Genomic DNA, 18167 nt, shown 5'->3' on the forward strand with positions numbered 1-18167 from the left:
CCTGTCCCTTCCCACTGGCAGCCCCGTAGACGGGCCTGCGCCTGGCTGGCGTGTTGGCAGGGGAGGCTCTCCTCATATGAGATGAGTTCGTCTGTATCTGGGTCATGATCCCCCATCAGGCCTATCGCTCCTTGTGGCCAGGGTCTGGGCTGAGCATGAGGGGCCAGCCTGGGGAAGGTGTAGGTACTGGAGGGAAGGAGGCAGGGAGGCAGCTTGATCCTCAGCAAGGACTGTGGGCCCTGACTTCCTGGGTCACTGAGACTGGGAAATTCTCCAGAGGATTGTGTCAAATTTAGAAGGGCAGAGTCTGGAACCAGCCTGCCTTCCAGTGTCGGCTGTGCCTCTTACTAGATGGGTGATGTCTGAGCTCTCCGAGCACCAGTTTCTTTTTCTGTGGTAAGGGAAGTTCGGCCTTCCCGCTTGGGCCATGGTGAGGGGTAAGCCACCAGCAGCTGAGACGCCGTCTGGTGGGGAGTTGTCACTGCCATGGCCGTGTGTGTTGGAGAGAGACTGCACCGGGGAGTTGGAGAGAGAAAGAAGAAAAGCAGACTGCACCAGGCCAGCTCAGGCCTGCCCATGGCCTGAGCCCACGGGGCGGCCCCCGAGGTTCGAGTCTTGGGTTCAAGTTGTTGTCTGTCCCTGGCTTGCTGATAAGATTAGCACCTCAGATCTGTCTCTGGGCTCGGTTACCCCTTATAAAATCCAGTGGGGGCATAGGAGGAGCTCTTGGGGGGTGCCAGCTTACCCATTCTGAGTGGCGGCTCAGGCTTTCTGGCAGCTACATGTTTCTGACTGTCCCCCTCTTGAGTTCAGAGGTGGTTGGGCCTGGGCAGCAGCCTCTCGGAGCTCGCTGCTTGGGGGGTCGGGGGGTTTGGGCTTCTCCCCGGCCTTTTGCTAAGGGACTGGAGAATGACCATGCCTCTAATTGGCAGAGGGGAGAGGTGGGGGCCTCAAATCTGAGTTGGCAGCCTGGGGCACCTCCTCACTTCCATCTAGAACATTCTGACAGATCAGCTTTCCCTTGACCAGGTTACTCTGATGTCCTTAAGCTTGATGTCAGAGTCTGGGAACAGCCCCCAGCAAAAGGTTCAGGGTGTTTTTGAGGGAGAAAAGGAATAATCACTGGGTCCTTTTCCTTTGGTTTGGTGGGAAAATTCCGCCTGGGGCTTGGGAGGCACACACCCAACCATGAGCCCACACCAGGCAGGTGGCATTTGAGGTCAATTCAGAAGGAGCATCCTGTGGTTTCCCTGCAACCAGGCAGAGACCCAGTGACCCAGCCAGTACAACAGATGAGAGCAGTGATGGTATTAACTTTTTGAAAATTGTAAACAACCGGGGCGCCTGGGTGGCTCAGTCGGTGAAGCGTCCGACTCTTGATTTTGGCTCAGGTGATGATCTCAGGATCGTGAGATTGAGCCCAGTGTCGGGCTCTGTGCTGGGCTGGGAGCCTGCTTAAAAGTCTCTCTCTCTCCCTGCTTGCGCATGCTCACGCGCTCTCTCTCTCTCTCTCAAATATATATGTGTATAGTAAACAACTTTTGTTGAGGTATAATTCACATACCATGCAATTCATCTACACGTGGGGGGGGGGGGGTCAGTCGACCGAGGAGGCTATGCTTATGATGATTATTCATTTGTTCGGTGTTGAGCAGACTCTTGTTGAGCACGCTCTGCTACATCTGAAGCTTACACTGAACAGAACACGGTTCTTGCCCCCACGGAACCCACAGCCCCAAAGGACAGATACATAGCAAACAAGAGTAACGGGTGGTGTCCATTCATGGGGCTCTGGGGCCCAGAGAGTGAGGAGGAGTCTTGTCTGCCAGGGGATCAACAGAGGTTGCAGGTAGGAGACGATGCTGGGGCTCAGCCTGCAGACGGACAGAGGCGTCTATGAAGAGGAAGGAGCCCCGGGCGAGGGAACAGCATGAGCAAAAGTGTGGTGGCCTAAAGTTGCACCAGTCCCTGGGGGAGGTCAGCAAGCAGCTCGGACCCCATGGTCGCTTTGGATCACGAGGTGGGCCGTGGGGAGGGCCGTGGGGAGGGCGTTCTCACCCTCTGGCTGAGCCATGGTCATTGTGCGCGGTTAGGAATGAAAAAGTATATAGATGTGTGTTGGTTTTGCGTGACCTTTGACCTTTCCCATAATTAACTGCTGGGCCTACTTCTGGCATTGTCTCTGCAGAAGGGAAACCTGATCAATGGATGCCAGGGGTCCACAGAGAGCCGGGTCTCATTACTCAATCATTACAAACCCAGAGCTTAACCCTGTGCCACCGGAGACAGGAGGCTTAATCCTTCCTGCTAGGCGGCCCTGCAAAACTACCTTCCCTCGAGCGTAATTAGCCAACAAACCGGATTAAGATTTATTCACCAATAAGGACTCAACTTCCTAAGCCATACATCTCTCCCAGAATGGTTGCCTGATCTGAGGAGTGCACGGTTTTTCCTAAAGCCCCCAGACAAAGGAGAAGACGGGCTAGCGCCCAGCCAGGGAAGGGGTCTTTGTTAGAGCATTCGGTCTCTACTGTCTGCAAGGAATGTCAAGAAAAATGCCAATTTCAAGGGGAAATGAGAAGGCGTTTTTCAGTAATGATCTCTGAAAGTGGAGAGCAGGGAGCTTTAAAAAAAAAAAATCCTCATTTTGAGAACCTTGGCAGTCCTGATTTTTAGGAAGGTGCCCTGAGATAGTATGAAAATAAAATGAGAAGGAGCTCTGACACATCGCAATGCAATCTTTTAGAACCTAGGCACCACAGAATAAATATATATTTTATGGTGCAACTAGAATCAATTTTGAATTAAATTAAAAAAAAAAAAAAAACCAAACTCATCCCATTCGAGTTCCAAACCACTACTGTTGGCACACAACCACAGCTGGGGGATTGCGTGTGCACGCTGCCTTTAATATAGGAAAAATGAAACTGTGCGTGCTTTTAAAAATCCCATAATGAGCCATTCCTGTGCTGCTTTTGTCTGCTCTGTGAGATGTTAGGAGCTGTTTTCTGTTGAGAACTGAGTTGTCATAACCAAAAAAAAAAACATCCAAGCTAGAGAAGGAGCAGGGATGGCTAGGGTGAGCTGTTGGACTTGTCATCCCCAGCACTCTGGTAGAGCATACTCCTTCCGCTCGTACGAACCTTCCTTGTCACCATCCCTCAACCTCAAGGGTAGGTATACACCTTGGAAATAAAAATAATGAGGCACGTGACATCTCCTTCCCACTTTCCTCCTTAATAACTTTTTGGACCATGACACACATTTATCTTTTTATTTTTGAAAGATTTTATTTATTCATTTGAGACAGAGAGACACAGAGAGAGAGAGATAGCATGAGCAGGGGAGAGGGAGAAGCAGGCTCCCCGCCAAGCCAGAAGCCAGACATGGGGCTCGATCCCAGGACCCCAGGATCATGACCGGAGCCGAAGACAGACGCTTAACCATCTGAGCCACCCAGCCGCCCCGCATGATGCATTTTTTAAAGAGTATTCATCTCAGGCGCCTGCGTGGCTCAGTTGGTTAAGCAACTGCCTTCGGCTCAGGTCATGCTCCCGGAGTCCCTGGATCAAGTCCCGCATTGGGCTCCCTGCTCGGCAGGGAGTCTGCTTCTCCCTCTGACCCTCCCCCCTCTCATGTGCTCTCTCTCTCAAATAAATAAAGTATTCATCTCATGCACCCTAAGAACATGGCTCCAATAGGTATAAAATCTGCCTTTGAACACAACCACTGCCTAGGGGCTGGGAGACTAGGTGCTCAGCCATGCTGTGCCTCAGCCTTCACATCAGCAAAATGGGAGTAGCACTAACTCTGGTTCTCACACAGCTTCCTCCCTCCAGTCTCTGCCGTGGTCATCACACGGCTGTCTTCTTCTGTGCGTCTGTGTGTTTTGCCATGGTGTTCTCCTCTCAGTTCTAACATTCTCTTCTGTGTGTATCCAAATTTCCATCTTCTTATAAGGACACCAGTCATTAGATTAGGGCCCATTTTATTCCAGCATGACCTCATCTTAACTTGCTTACATCTGCAAAGATCCTATTTCCAAATCAGGTCACATTCACAGATACCAGGGGTTAGGGCACCAGTACATCTTTGGGAATGACACAATTCAACCCACAATAGTCCTTCAAGAATAAATATCCAGAGAGCTCGGCTCTGTCCCCCTCCGTTCCTTCACCCTCTCCCTACCCCATTCGCCTATTCCTCATTCTCTGGCTTTAACAGTCCTTAAAAAGTGGTCCCAGCCTGCCGGGCATCTCAGAGGCGCATGGGGCCTCCTCCAGGACTGGTGGCTCATGGACACGTTTTTTAACAGAAAGAAATCCACTTGCTTTGGCAGAGACTTTTTTTGGTTGATTTGTTTGTGTGTTTATTTCTTATGTATTAAAGGAGGAGGCTCCCATGATAAAAACAACAACAACAACAACAAAAATTCGACACACAGACACAGAAATCAGGGGAGGGGGGTTAGTTGTGAGCCGATGCTGCAGGCTGGCCTAGGACGCCTGTGGTAGCACATCAGGCCTGGGGATTGGAGAGGAACTGATGGTTCTTTTTTTTTTTTCTTTAAGATTTTATTTATTTATTTGACAGAGAGAGACACAGCGAGAGAGGGAACACAAGCAGGGGGAGTGGGAGAGGGAAAAGCAGGCCTCCCGTGGAGCAGGGAGCCCGATGCGGGGCTCGATCCCAGGACCCTGGAACCTGAGCCGAAGGCAGACACCTAACGACTGAGCCACCCAGGCGCCCCAGAACTGATGGTTCTAAGAGATGCTTGGATCTGGGGGAAATCCTTTGGAGATAAATTAAGGGAAGAGGTATGAGCAGTGAATATTCCTGCACTCTTCTGCCTACTGGCATCTACTGTGGCCAACACTATAGGGTGTCACGGGAAGGAAAAGGCTAGAGTTGTTTTATCGATTACTCAGCAATTTCTTTATAATGCCTTCTGGGTATGGTGACCAAATAGGTTATTATTTTGAGAGTGAGAAGTGTGCTGTCAATAATTACACCCAGACAACAGCATAAAGTGGAACTGTGCCAAGCAAATTGGAGCATATGATTATCCGAACCAGGGGAAGAGACATTTTTCTTAGACCTTAGCACCATTGAAACTAGTTTAGTTGCATTTTATGGATGTGGCGACTCTGTATTTCCTTCTTTGCTTTGGCTTCTGGGAAGTTCAGAATCATATTTGTGGCCAACTTTTTGAAATTGTGCTGGAATTACCAAGTGTATTTGTACACTTTCACCAGCTTTCTCTTATTCTTCGATCCTCATTTCTTTTTCTTCTTCCTAACATCTTACTTTTTTTAATCTTATTGTATGTATTTTGTAAGATGTTTAGATGGATCATGTTTGAAGAAGTTGATGGGTGGATGAATACGTATGTAAATGGGGAGATGGGTGAATGGGTGGATAGATGGATGATGAGTGGGTAGGGGTGTGTGTGTGTGTGTGTGTGTGTGTGTGTGTGTGTGTGTGTGTGTGTAGATGGGTGGGTGTTTGAATCAATGAACAGACGGATGGGTGGTTAGACATTTGGATGGATGGATGAGTGAATGGATGTCAGATGGATGGATGTTTAGATGTTTAGATGAATGAAAAGATGAGTGCCTGGCTGAATATTTAGATGGGTGGATGCATATTTAAATACATGGGTAGATATTTGGCTGGATAAATGGACAGATGAATAATAGGTGATTGGATAAATGGAAGGATGGTCAACTGACTGGATATTTAGATGAATAGAGTTTAGCATGAACAGACATATGGAAGGAGAAATTGATAAATGGGTGTTTGGATGATTAGATAATACCTCCTCAGCACACAGTGTAGATGGCCAAGGGTGTAATAATGTGTGTAAAGTAATTTGCCAATGCCTGGCAGGTCATGGGTATTCTAACTTATTAGAAAGGACACACGTGTTTGAGACTTAAAGACCTCTCTGTTCTGATCCTTGCCCTGCCGTTTACTATATGACCTTGAGCAATTACCTATCCTCTCTGCACTTTAGTTTGTTCACCCATAAAATGAAGTTAAAATACCCACTCCAGAGGGTTGCTGTGAAACTTAAGTCAGCTGGTGTGTGTTTTAGTAAATATCTGCGTAATTCCTTCTGAGGTACAACTCGAGAGAGAGAGAGAGAATTCTTTTACCCAAGCTCGGAGTAAAAGTGCTTCCCCTCAGTATCACAGATCCAACCTAAGTCATGTGCCCACCCTGGGACCAGGAGCTGCTACTAGATATACTGTTTGTGTTAGATGACCAGGCTCCACCCCAGAGTTGGGACCAGGCCATCTTCTCCTGAGCCACGTGTTTACATGAAGAAAAGGAGGGAGGGAATGGTCTGGGGCTGCTGGTTCAGATTGGATGAGAGATGATGCCCATGCTGAGCAGGTGGCAGAATAGGTGACCAATGAGCAGACTGTAACCATGTTAAGGGTGTAGAAAAACCATGCTTTGGTAGCTGATTCGATGTCTGTGGAGAGACAGAAGGATAACAATATTCACAGGGACAAAGAACCCAAGGCAAGTGCAGGTTGATGAATTAAAGTCAGGCCATGTTGCCTTTGGAGTGTCTGGGAGATTCGGGGGGAAAAGTAGTCAGATTGGTTTATCTGGGGCTTTGGCAAAAGGTCAGGGCTACAGAGAATGAGAAGTAATCAATATCTCGGTCTTCATAAACCTGTGTGCCCTTTCAAACGTAAAATCTTTTATCCTCTTTCAGTGTTATTTAAAATGTTTAAGTGTATTAAATATAATGATTAAAAACAATTCAAATGACCTGCAGAACTGAGCCGGCTTCCCAGCTGATGCTGATGGCCACTGCAGGCAGGTTAGGTAGAAGCTTCTGTCTCTTGCACCTTTGCAGTCAAATGCTCTACCACTGAGCTATACCCCCTCTCTTGCACCTTTGGAGAGTCAGGCTACTTTGTTTTTCCCTCATCATGGCTGGATGGGTGGGCACAAGAAGTGGACTGCACAGCCCAGGCTGTTTTTCTGGCATTTCTGTGCTGCTGTTTTCACTGAAGTTATCCCCTCTACTGGCTGCGTCCCTGGCAGGCAGATGTCTAGACAGTGCTTGGTCACCTCCAGAGCTGGGGAGCTCACTACCTCCCGAGAGAGCCTGTTTTTCAGTGGACATTCCTACCTGCGAACTCTAATTGGCCCCCATGGGTTTCCTCCACTGTGTGTAGCTCTGCCCTCAGGACCAGCATGGAAGGAGCATGGAGCTGGGTGTCTCTCTGCCAGCTCCCCAGGCCTTTAAGGGAGCAGCCAGGCTTGCCTTCAGTCCCCCTCTCTTCTTCGGGCCAGCGCTCATAGCTGGAACCGGGCTTCAAACCTCCCTCTTTGACCCCAGAGGGGAGGGACTGATTTTTCCTGTGAGGCACTTCCGGCTGTGCTTAGTTCAGACACTTCCGGTTCCACTGAGAACGGTACTTCCGGTTCCCCCAGGCGGGCACTTCCCCTCCCTCTTCCTGGCCTCCCTGGCTTGTCTGTGGAGGTCAGGGTGGGTGTGGACTGAGACAGCGAGCCCCGGGAGTGGTTGGGCCGGGGTTACCGAGTCCCGAGGCAATGCTGGGGGTTCTCCCTGGGCCCCGGCACCCCCTGCTCACTGCTCCCAGTGATGTGGCGGCCTGGGCCCCCTGGAGCTCCCAAGCTAGGCTGCCTGGTTCAAATCCTCCTCATACCACTTCCGAGGTGTGTGACCTTGGGCAGGGGTCTGGCCTCCCTGTGCCCCGCTTTCTTCAGTGCCCTTGTAAGGTTGGAGTAAGGATGACAGTGCCCACCTCCCTGAGTTCCTGTGGGGTGTGAGGACAGAATGACATACGGAGTTGCCTCCGGACTTGGGTATAGAAGCCGCTCCTTGGATGTTAACTAGGCGCGTTCCTATTACTCTCTGAGGTCTCTCAAATCTTTGGAGCTCAAGAACTGATAGCCCTTTGACCCCTGATGGGAAATGTTGAAAAAAGATTTAAAACAGCAGAAAAGGTGACCTTTACAAAGGCTACTGGCCATTGTTTATGAGACAGAAGCCTTTGTTATAACAAGTCATCTGGAGCCCTAGAAATTCAGGCTTCAGGCGCTGCTGCGGAAGGAAACTAGGCGGAGTATATGGACTTAGACTTATCTCTCCTTCCAGAGGTTTTGTTTTTCGGTGGTATGCAAGGTTCATTTTGCACAGTACTCCCCACTTCACAAAGTCATGAGCTCTCCACCCCTGGGAGGCTTTCACAGAAGCTGAAGAGAGCCGGTTTCGGTGGGGGGGGTTAGACAGGGCCCCCACATGCTGCTATTGTCGAGAGGCTTTTGAGGGAGGCAGAACTGGGTGTGAATCCTGCCTGCTTCGCTGTGGTGAGAGCGTCCTGCGCTGCCCCATAAGAAGGTGGCCGGCCTTATTGCAGCGCCAGGCTCTTCATCTTTGACATCTTTGGGGCCCCAGCCCCCAGCAAGGACTTCCCTGAACACCTATTGAGTTATCCCCGAAACAGTCATGCCCTAGGGTGGCTTCAGTGGTAGCAGGGAGAGAGGACCCCCAGGCCCTTCCTCTGATCCCTCTCCCGGCCCTCATTTTGCAGACATCGACGAGTGTGAGAATGACTACTACAACGGGGGCTGCGTGCACGAGTGCATCAACATCCCAGGGAACTACAGGTGCACCTGCTTTGACGGCTTCATGCTGGCCCACGACGGACACAACTGCCTGGGTGAGTGATGCGGCCGCGCCCTGCCCGCTGGGCCTCAGCTGCAGCCTGCGGTGCTGGGGGCGGTGGGAAGGCTCATCTTCCTTCAGTTTCTTGTATTATTTTGCTGGGGCCTCCAGAACAAAATGGCCCAGACTGGCCGGCTTAAACAACGGGAATTTATTTTCTTACAGTTCTGGAGGCTAGAAGGCCGAGGGCAAGATGTTGGTAGGTGTGAGGCCTCTTTCTGAGGCTCTCTCCTTGGCTCACAGCTGGCCACCTTCTAGCTGTGTGCTCACACAGTCCTCTCTCTGGGCCTCCATGGAGCTGGTTTCTCGTGCCCTCTCTTTTTCTCTCTGCGCCTCTGTGGTGTGTGTGTGTGTGTGTGTGTGTCCCCGTCATAATCTCCTCTTCTTGTAAGGACACCAGTCTTATTGGAGTGAGCCCCCTCCCAACAACCCATTTTTAACCCAGTTACCACTTGAAAGGCCCTGTCTCCAGATAAGTCATGTTCTGAGGTCCTGGGGGTCAGGGCTTCAACACCTGGATTTGGGGAACACAGTGCAGCCCCTCACAAGGATTCTCATATGCCTCCAGATTCTCATGGTTCAAGTACATAGATTTAAGCCAGTTGTATGAAATTTAGAAGAGTAACGCAAGCTTGCTGGATCAAATTGGGAGCATGCAGGAGAAGAAGGAGAGAAATTGGAAAGCAACGTCATTGTGCTGGTGTGTCTCCTCGCAGCCCTCCCTGCCCCCAGGTGTGGTTTCCTGGGGTGGCAATCAGTGGTCCCCGTCACATGCCCCCCAGGTGTCCCCCACCCCCACCCCGCCCCGGTTATCACCATTTTGCCAGCCGTCTCATAGTGTGAGAAGTGATTCGTGAGCCAGAGTGACAAACTCAGTGTGACAGACTCAGTGGCCGAAACACCAGAAATTTGTTCTCTCCCAGGCTGGAGGCCAGACATCTGAAGTCAAGCTGTCAGCAGAGTCGGTTCCCTCAGAGGGCTTCCAGGGAGAATCTGACCCAGGCCTCTCGCCTGGCTTCTGATAGCTTCCGGCATTCTGTGCTTGTAGATCGTGGGCTCCCCGTGCCTTCATGTGGCCTGTGCTCTGTGCAGGTCTGTGTCTGTGTCCAAATTTCCCTCTTCTACAAGGGCACAGTCCCCTAGTCCTGTGACACCCGTGCAAAGACCCTATCTCCAAGAGAGGTTACAGGTCCACAGAGACTGGTCTTTAGGACTTCAGCATCTTTGGGGGGACATAATTCATAACAGAGGTGGTTTGCAGTCTGCAGCAGGAGGACCATCTCATGGCGAGAGCACAGGGTCTCAGAGCAGATGTTCCTGTCCCGCAGGCCCTCCTCTGCCACTGGCTGCTGAGTGACACAGGGCCCAGCAGCTAGAGCCAAGGAGGTAAGACCGTGGACTGGGCAGAAGCGTGGCTGTGGATCCGTTATCCATGTCTCAGGGGCTCAGTCCCTCATTGGTAAAGGGAGGGTACGAAGAGCAGCTTCGTCCCGGGCTCTCGTGAGCAGTGACCAAGACGGTGTCTTGCTGCTGAGAGGTGCGCCTGGCACAGCATTCCCCTCCTAGTGGCCGTCACTCCCGTCACAACCCCTGAGCCTTCTTCGCCCGCTGTCAAAGCCGGGTGATTATGCTGCCTACTTCACCAACTTGTGCACGAGGACAGAGTGACATGGTGAGCGAAGTGACTGGCATTTAGCCAGTGCCAGTCGTCACCAAACAGGGCATTACTGTTACTCTGGGTGACTCAGCCTCCCTTTTGTGGTGGGACATGTAGACTGTTTGTTTATTTTGTTTGTTATATTCCTACCGTCAGACTCCTGAGGTGTTGATTCTGGGCATAGATTTATTTTTTCTTAATTTCCTAATTGTTCCTTTAACCATTCTTCCTGGAAGTGGAATGACCGGGGCAGAAGGTCATTGAGATGTTTGTATGGCTTTCGGTGCGGGACTTCGTGAAAGGGCTCGGCAGACCTTGCCTGTCGGGGCCTGGAGTGGCAAGTGCGGCGTCCCGAGTATTCTGGAACTCTTCCCCCCAGCGGTGGATTGGCCTTAGATTTCCCTGCCTGTTTTTGTTTAGTACACGTTGGATCTCAGACAGACTCGTTATGGGAAACAGACCTGTGAACATGTAATTACACCCAAAATAAGTGCTGAAATGGAGGTCTGGACAGCAGGCTGCAGGACCCCAGAGGGGCCTGTGAAGAGCCGCCCCTGCACCGGCTGAGGGTGGGGCTGGAAGTGGGGTGACTCCCCAGGGGACTTCAGAGAGGAGGTAGCCTGGAGCAGATTCTGCAAAGGTTGGGGAGCAGCTGGCTGGGACGAGGGCACGGCCTGTGCAGAGAGCCACAGGGTTGGGGGGGGCTCCTGGGGGCTGGGCTCAGGGCGGATGCAGAGGTGGGCAGGGCATTTGGTTAGATTGTAAAGACTGGGGCTGTGCCGTAGGACCTTTATTGTGCCAGACACCAAGTGAAGTCTCGTCCGAGCGTTATCTCATTTAATCCTCCCAAAGCACAAGCCCTGAGTTTTACCAGTTGTTTGCCACTGTTTCAGATGACATCAGGAGTTCACTTCAGTAACTGATTAGTCTGGGAAGGCAGAGCTGATATCCCCATGAGGCAACAGGCAGTAGCACCCAGTGGCCCAGACAGGCCCTGGGAACCGCCCGTTCTGTGCTCCAGTCCTGGCTCTGCCACTTATCAGCTGTGTGACCTTTGGCCAGTCACTTCACCTCCGTGCCTAGTTTCCTCACCTGTAAAATGGAATTCATAGTCCCTATCTCATGAGGATTGAATGAGATAGTGGCTATAGAACATCCAGCAGAATGCCTGGCATCGAGCACTCACAATGTCATGGGCATCGATCTTGCTCACCGACTTTCAGAAAGAAATGCATTGGGGTGGGCCTGTGGAGGCCAGAGCCGGCCCTCAGCACTCCTGGGACTGTGTCTGACCCACGGGGCTCCCCTCTGCTAATAGCACCCTTACCTGTGTGGAACCACCTGCTCCTAAATACCCTTGTTCTGGATGTTGGCAGGTATACCCAGTGCCTCCTGACTAATGGCAGAGTCTGGCTGGGTTTATTTTTATTTTTACAACGGATTCTTTTTACGCTGATTAATTTGAAGAACTGGGTAAGACTCCCCCCACCCCCACCTCCAAGCACAGATTGTAACTTCATACGGCTCTAACTCACACATATGGCAACAGAGAAAAGGCTTTCTCTGTTGCTCCTCTGCTTTTAGCTGAGGGCAGAGCCTTCCCAACAGACTTGTTTTTGTTTGGGCTTTTTCCTTCTCAAGACAAAACTCTAGCTCTAGAGAAGTCAGCCCTTGGTTCCAACCATTTCCATCCCACACTGACCACATGACCTCCCGGAGCCTCACATCCCTCCTCCATAACATGCGGTGGGAGATAAAGTGCCTGATAGGGCATCTGTGTTGGCAGAAACACAGAATGCTGGAAGAGGAAGCCAGGCTTGGAATTTGAAGATTTAGGCTCAAGCTCTGGCACCACTGCTCATGAATCAGTGGTTTGGGACCGGTTCCTCAAACCCTCCAAGCAGGTTCCCCTAACTGCAACATGGGTCAGTAATCCCTGTCTTGGAGGGTCAACGTGATGGTTAAGTAAGAAAGCAGGTACGGGGATCTTCATGGACAGATGTCACATTTTGCTCCGGTGCTGGATACTGTCATAGTGTTGTGGAGGTTTCACTCAGGCAGCCTGCCGTCCTCATCCAGCCTGCAAACACGTTTGGCTTATTCTCCCAGTGTTTTTGTAATCATCACCATCGTCGTAATCCTCATTGAATGATTTGTCAACGTTTAAAAATCAAGGGAGGCTGGTGATGGGTATTAAAGAGGGCACATTCTGCATGGAGCACTGGGTGTTATGCACAAACAATGAATCATGGAACACTACATCAAAAACTGATGGTGTAATGTATGGTGATTAACATAACAATAAAAAATTTTTAAGAATAAAAATAAAAATCAAGGGAGGGTTCTAGAGGGGAGGGGGGTGGGGGGAGGGGTTAGCCTGGTGATGGGTATTAAGGAGGGCACGTTCTGGATGGAGCACCAGGTGTTATACGCAAACGATGAATCATGGAACACTACATCACAAACTCATGATGTAATGTATGGTGATTAACATCACATGATAAAAAAAATCAAGGGATGTCACAGAATAGATCACATACTAGGCCACAAAACAAGCCTCAACAAATTCTAAAAGTTCGAAGACATACATGCATCTTTTCTGACCACAGTGCTATTAAACTAGAAGTCAACCACAAGGAAAAAAATCTGAAAAGACCACAAATACATGGAGATTAAATAAAATGCTACTACACGGGGCGCCTGGGTGGCTCAGGCGTTAAGTGTCTGCCTTCGGCTCAGGTCATGATCCCAGGGTCCTGGGATCGAGCCCTGCATCAGGCTCCCTGCTCAGCGGGAAGCCTGCTTCTCCCTCTCCCACTCCCTCTGCTTGTGTTCCCTCTCTTGCTGTGTCTCTCTCTGTCAAATAAATAAAATCTTTTAAAAAATAAATAATTAATTAATTTTTTTAAAAAAAGGCTACTACACAATGAATGGGTCACCCCGGAAATAAAAGGAGAAATAAAAAAGTACATGGAAACAAATGAAAATGAAAACACAATGGTTCAAAGCCTCTGGGATATCAGCCAAAGCAGTTATAAGAGGGAAGTTTGTAGTACTACAGGCCTCCCTCAAGAAGCAAGAAAAATCTCATATAAGCAACCTAACCTTATACTTAAAGGAGCTAGGAAAAGACAACAAACAAAACCCAAAACCAGCAGAAGGAAGGAAATAATAAAGATTAGAGCAGAAATAAATGAAATAGAAACTAAAAAAAAAAAAACAGAAAACAATAGAATGGATCAATGAAACCAGGAGCTGGTTCTTTGAAAAGATAATAAAATTGATAAACTTCTAGCCAGACTTATCAAGAGAAAAAGAGAAAGGACCCAAATAAATGAAATCACAAATGAGAGAGGAAAAATGATAACACATACCACAGAATACAAACAATTATAAGAGAATATTAGGAAAACTTATATGCCAACAAATTGGATAACCTGGAAGAAATGGATAAATTCCCAGAAACATATAAATTACCAAAACTGAAGCAGGAAGAAATAGAAAACGTGAACAGACCCATTACCAACAATGAAATTGAATCAGTAATCAAAAAACTGCCGACAAACAAAAGTCCAGGACCAGATAGTCTCACAGGCGAATTCTACCAAACTTTTAAAGAAGATAAAGAATACCTGTTCTTCTCAAACTTTTCCAAAAAATAGAAGAGGAAGGAAAACTTCCAAATTCATTCTGTGAAGCCAGTATTATACTGAAACCCGAACCAGATAAAGACACCACAAAAAAAGATTACTACAGGCCACTATCTCTCATGCACATAGATGCAAAAATCCTCATCAAAATACTAGCAAACCAAATCCAACAATACATTAAAAAATATATCTTTCACCATGATCAAGTGGGATTTATTCCCAAGATGCAAGGGTAGTTCACTATTCATAAATCAATCAACATGATACATCACATCAATAAGAGAAAGTGTAAGAACCGTATGATCATTTCAATAGACACAGAAAAAGCATTTGACAAAGTACAACATCCACTCATGATAAAATCCCTCAACAAAGGCTTAGAGGGAACATACTTCAACATAATAAAGGCTGTGTATGAAAAACCCACAGCTCACATCATCCTCAGTGGGGAAGAATGGAGAGCCTTTAACCTGAGATCAGGAATAAGACAAGGATGTCCACTCTCACCACTTTTATTCCACTTAGTACTGGAAATCCTAGCCACAGCAATCAGACAACAAAAAAGAAATAAAAGGAATCCAAACTGGTAAGGAAGAAGTAAAACTCACTATTTGCAGATAACGTGATACTCTATATAGAAAACCCTAAAGACTCCACCAAAAAAACTGTTAGAATTGGTAAATGAACTGAGTAAAGCCACAGAATACAAAATCAGTCGACAGAAATCTGTTGCATTTCTATACACGAATAATGAAGCAGCAGAAAGAGAAATTCAGAAAACAATCCCATTTACAATTGCACCAAAAATAATAAGATACCTAGGAGTAAACCTAACCAAAGAGGTGAAAGACCTGTACTCTGAATACTATAAAACACTAATGAAAGAAATTGAAGACAACAGAAAGAGATGGAAAGACATCCCATGCTCATGAATTGGAAGAGCAAATATTGTCAAAATGTCTGTACTACCCAAAGCAATCTACAGATTTAATGCAATCCCCTATCGAAACACCAACAGCATTTTTCACAGAATTAGAACAAAAAAATCCTAAAATTTGTATGGAATCATAAAAACCCCTAATAGCCAAAGCAGTCTTGAAAAAGAAAAGCAAACCTGGAGGCATCACAATTCCAGACTTCAAGTTATATTACAAAGCTGTAGGAATCAAAACAGTATGGTACTGGCACAAATATAGACACATAGATCAATGGAACAGAATAGAAAATCCAGAAATAAACCCATAATTATGTGGTCAATTAATCTTTGACAAAGCAGGAAAGAATATCCAATGGGAAAAAAAATGGTGCTGGGAAAACTGGACAGCTACAAGCAAAAAAATGGAACTGGACCACTTTTTACACTGTACACAAAAATAAACTCAAAATGGATTAAAGACCTAAATGTGAGACCTAAAATCATAAAAATCCTAGAAAAGCACAGGCAATAATTTCTCTGACATCAGCCATAGCAACTTTTTTCTGGATAGGTCCCCTCAGGCAAGGGAAACAAAAGCAAAAATAAACTATTGGGACTACATCAAAATAAAAAGCTTCTGCACAATGAAGGAACCAATCAACAAAACTATAAGGCATCCTACGGAATGGGAGAAGATATTTGCAAATGACATATCTGATAAAGGGTTAGCATCCAAAGTGTATAAAGAACCTGTACAACCCAACACCCAAAAAGCAAATGATCCAATTTAAAAATGCGCAGAAGACATGGATAGGCATTTTTTCCAAAGAAGACACACAGATGGCCAAGAGACACATGAAAAGATGCTCCACATCACTCATCATCAGGGACATGCAAATCAAAATCACAATGAGACATCACCTCACACCTGTCAGAATGGCTAAAATCAACAACACAAGAAACAACAGGTGTTGGCGAGGATGTGGAAAAAGGGGAGCCCTCGTGCACTGTTGGTGGGAAGGCAAACTGGTGCAGCCACTGTGGAAAACAGTATGGAGGTTCATCAAAACGTTAAAAATAGAACTACCCTACGATCCAGCAATCAGACTACGGGGTATTTACCCAAAGACTATGAAAACACTAATGTTTATGGCACCTCCATGTTGATAGCAGCATTGTTTGCAATAGCCAAAATATGGAAGCAGCCCAAATGTCCGTCAGCTGATGAATGGGTAAAGGGGATGTGCTGTATATATACAATGGAATATTACTCGGCCACTAATAAGAATGATGTCTTGCCATTTGCAATGATATAGATGGAGCTAGAGTATTACGCTAAGTGAAATAAGCCAGTCAGAGGAGGACAAATACCGTACGATTTCACTCATGTGTGAAACTTAAGAAACAAAACAAACAAGCAAAGGAAAAGAGAGAGAGAGAGAGAGAGAGAGAAACCAAGAAACAGAACTACAGAGAACAAACTGATGGTTATCAGAGGGCAGGTGGGTGGCGTGGTGGGAGAAACAGATGACAGGGATTAAGAAGTACAGTTGTTGTGACGAGCACCAGGTGATTAAAATAAAAACGTAAATAAATAAATGTGACTTGAAAAAAAGCAAGGGATGTCACATAAAGATCAGCATTTCCAGCATTGTTCCCTCTCGGCCACAGTCACCTGGCCCCTGACACGGTGGGCCTTGGCAGGAGTGCAGATGGGGGCCTATATACCGCATATTCACGGCCAAGTATGTAAGAGTGACAAAGCTTCAAAGCTAAAATACATTCCACCTCTTCTGCCTTGACAAATACTCCTTCCTAATGACCTGGAGGGCTAGACTGGAATTTCGAATCTAGGATTCCTTGGAGTTTTGTGTCAGAAAGCAGTCGTGTGGGCAGTGCCCGCTCCCAGCCCTTCTCCGCATGTCTGGCTCTACCCTACACCACAGGGAGCCTGAAGACACCCTAACCTGAATGTTCAAGCTCTGGCCGTTTGCTCCCAAACCACCTTTCCTTTCTCCAGCACTTGGTCCTAAGTGTCCTCTATCCCTCTGAGAACAGACTTGGGGCCATTTGGACAGAATTTTAGGGTCTCAAATACCCAGGGTGTGGTCTAGAAGGGCAGGTCTGTGCTCCAGATGTACATGACTCCCCTGTGGACTCCTTCCTCCACAGGGAGGGCTACAGCCACAGGAGAGGTAGAGCAGGGACCCCCAAAGCATGGCCCCCGGGCAGGGGCACCTCTCACCCACGTCTCAGTGTAGGGCTAGGGCAACTGACAGGAGCTGTGCCGCAGCTGCCCCCTTTGGAGGGGGCATGTACTTCCTGTTGGCTACAATCCTCACCATGCCCTATTGCTCACAATCAGCAGCTTTGGGCATTTAATTACCTGCTTGGTCTCAGTGGGAATCATGTTCATGCTTCCCAGTGAAGCTTCCGGCACAGCGCCTGCCCCCAGTGGGTGCTTAGTGGCCGTGGAGGCTGACAGAGTTGTTGGAAGGTTCTTTGTTCTCTGCTGCCTTGTGCAGTCCTGACCGTTTCTGGTCTGTCACCATGAGCCCCACTCACAACCCATCACCCACCGGGGACAGTGAAGCCTGTTCACATCTCCTGTTTTTTGGTCTCCAGGAGTCCAGGTCAGGAGTCTTGTCCAGCTGTAACATTCCTCTCTCAACCACTACTGAATTCCTCGGGGATGATGGCTGGACTAAATCCTGATCAGCAAAGTAGGAAAAGCATTCTAAGTTAATTAGAGAAAGAGGCTGATGGCTTCGGGGTTACTTTCTTGCCCGAGTTTTCACAGTTGGACCTTTTCTTTTGAGCACATGAGGTTATTTTCTTGTGGAGATGGCTTGCCTGGGAGGGTGGCCAAATCTGTCCTCTGGGGAGCAAAACCCTCTCTCTATTTGACATCTTTATTGAGGAATTTCTCAAATATAACAGAAAATGACACCAGAGGGAATTGAAACCATGATGAGATCCTTGCTCAACCCCAAATGACTGCTTTTAGCATTGTAATTACTTGAAATAGCAGTAGTTCTGTTTGAAAAATATTATTCCAAACTCCATGCAATTGGACATAAGAGCAATATTTAGGCTAATAGAATAAGATTTTTTTTCATCTTAAATTAAAACCAGCAGTGGATAATTTTTCCCGTCTCCACAAAGCAAGGGTCCTTTTTCTCTAAAGCCATTAGTTCACTTAGCCAGATGTTTTCTTCGACCCCAGTC

General features: G+C 47.8%; 1 protein-coding gene across 2 annotated transcripts in view; it reads left to right on the plus strand.

The window, feature by feature from the left end:
* SCUBE1 (signal peptide, CUB domain and EGF like domain containing 1) overlaps positions 1-18167 on the plus strand; it is a 137509-nt gene that overhangs the window by 12902 nt on the left and 106440 nt on the right. For both annotated transcript variants that reach the window (XM_025882307.2, XM_025882308.2), the window contains exon 3: positions 8583-8711. In XM_025882307.2, coding sequence (XP_025738092.2) covers positions 8583-8711 — 129 coding nt within the window. The remainder of the gene's footprint in view (positions 1-8582; positions 8712-18167) is intronic.

This window comes from Callorhinus ursinus, unplaced genomic scaffold (assembly GCF_003265705.2).
Source record: "Callorhinus ursinus isolate GAN/ISIS: 27379988/994484 unplaced genomic scaffold, GSC_fseal_2.0 scaffold48, whole genome shotgun sequence".
Lineage (NCBI taxonomy): Eukaryota > Metazoa > Chordata > Mammalia > Carnivora > Otariidae > Callorhinus > Callorhinus ursinus.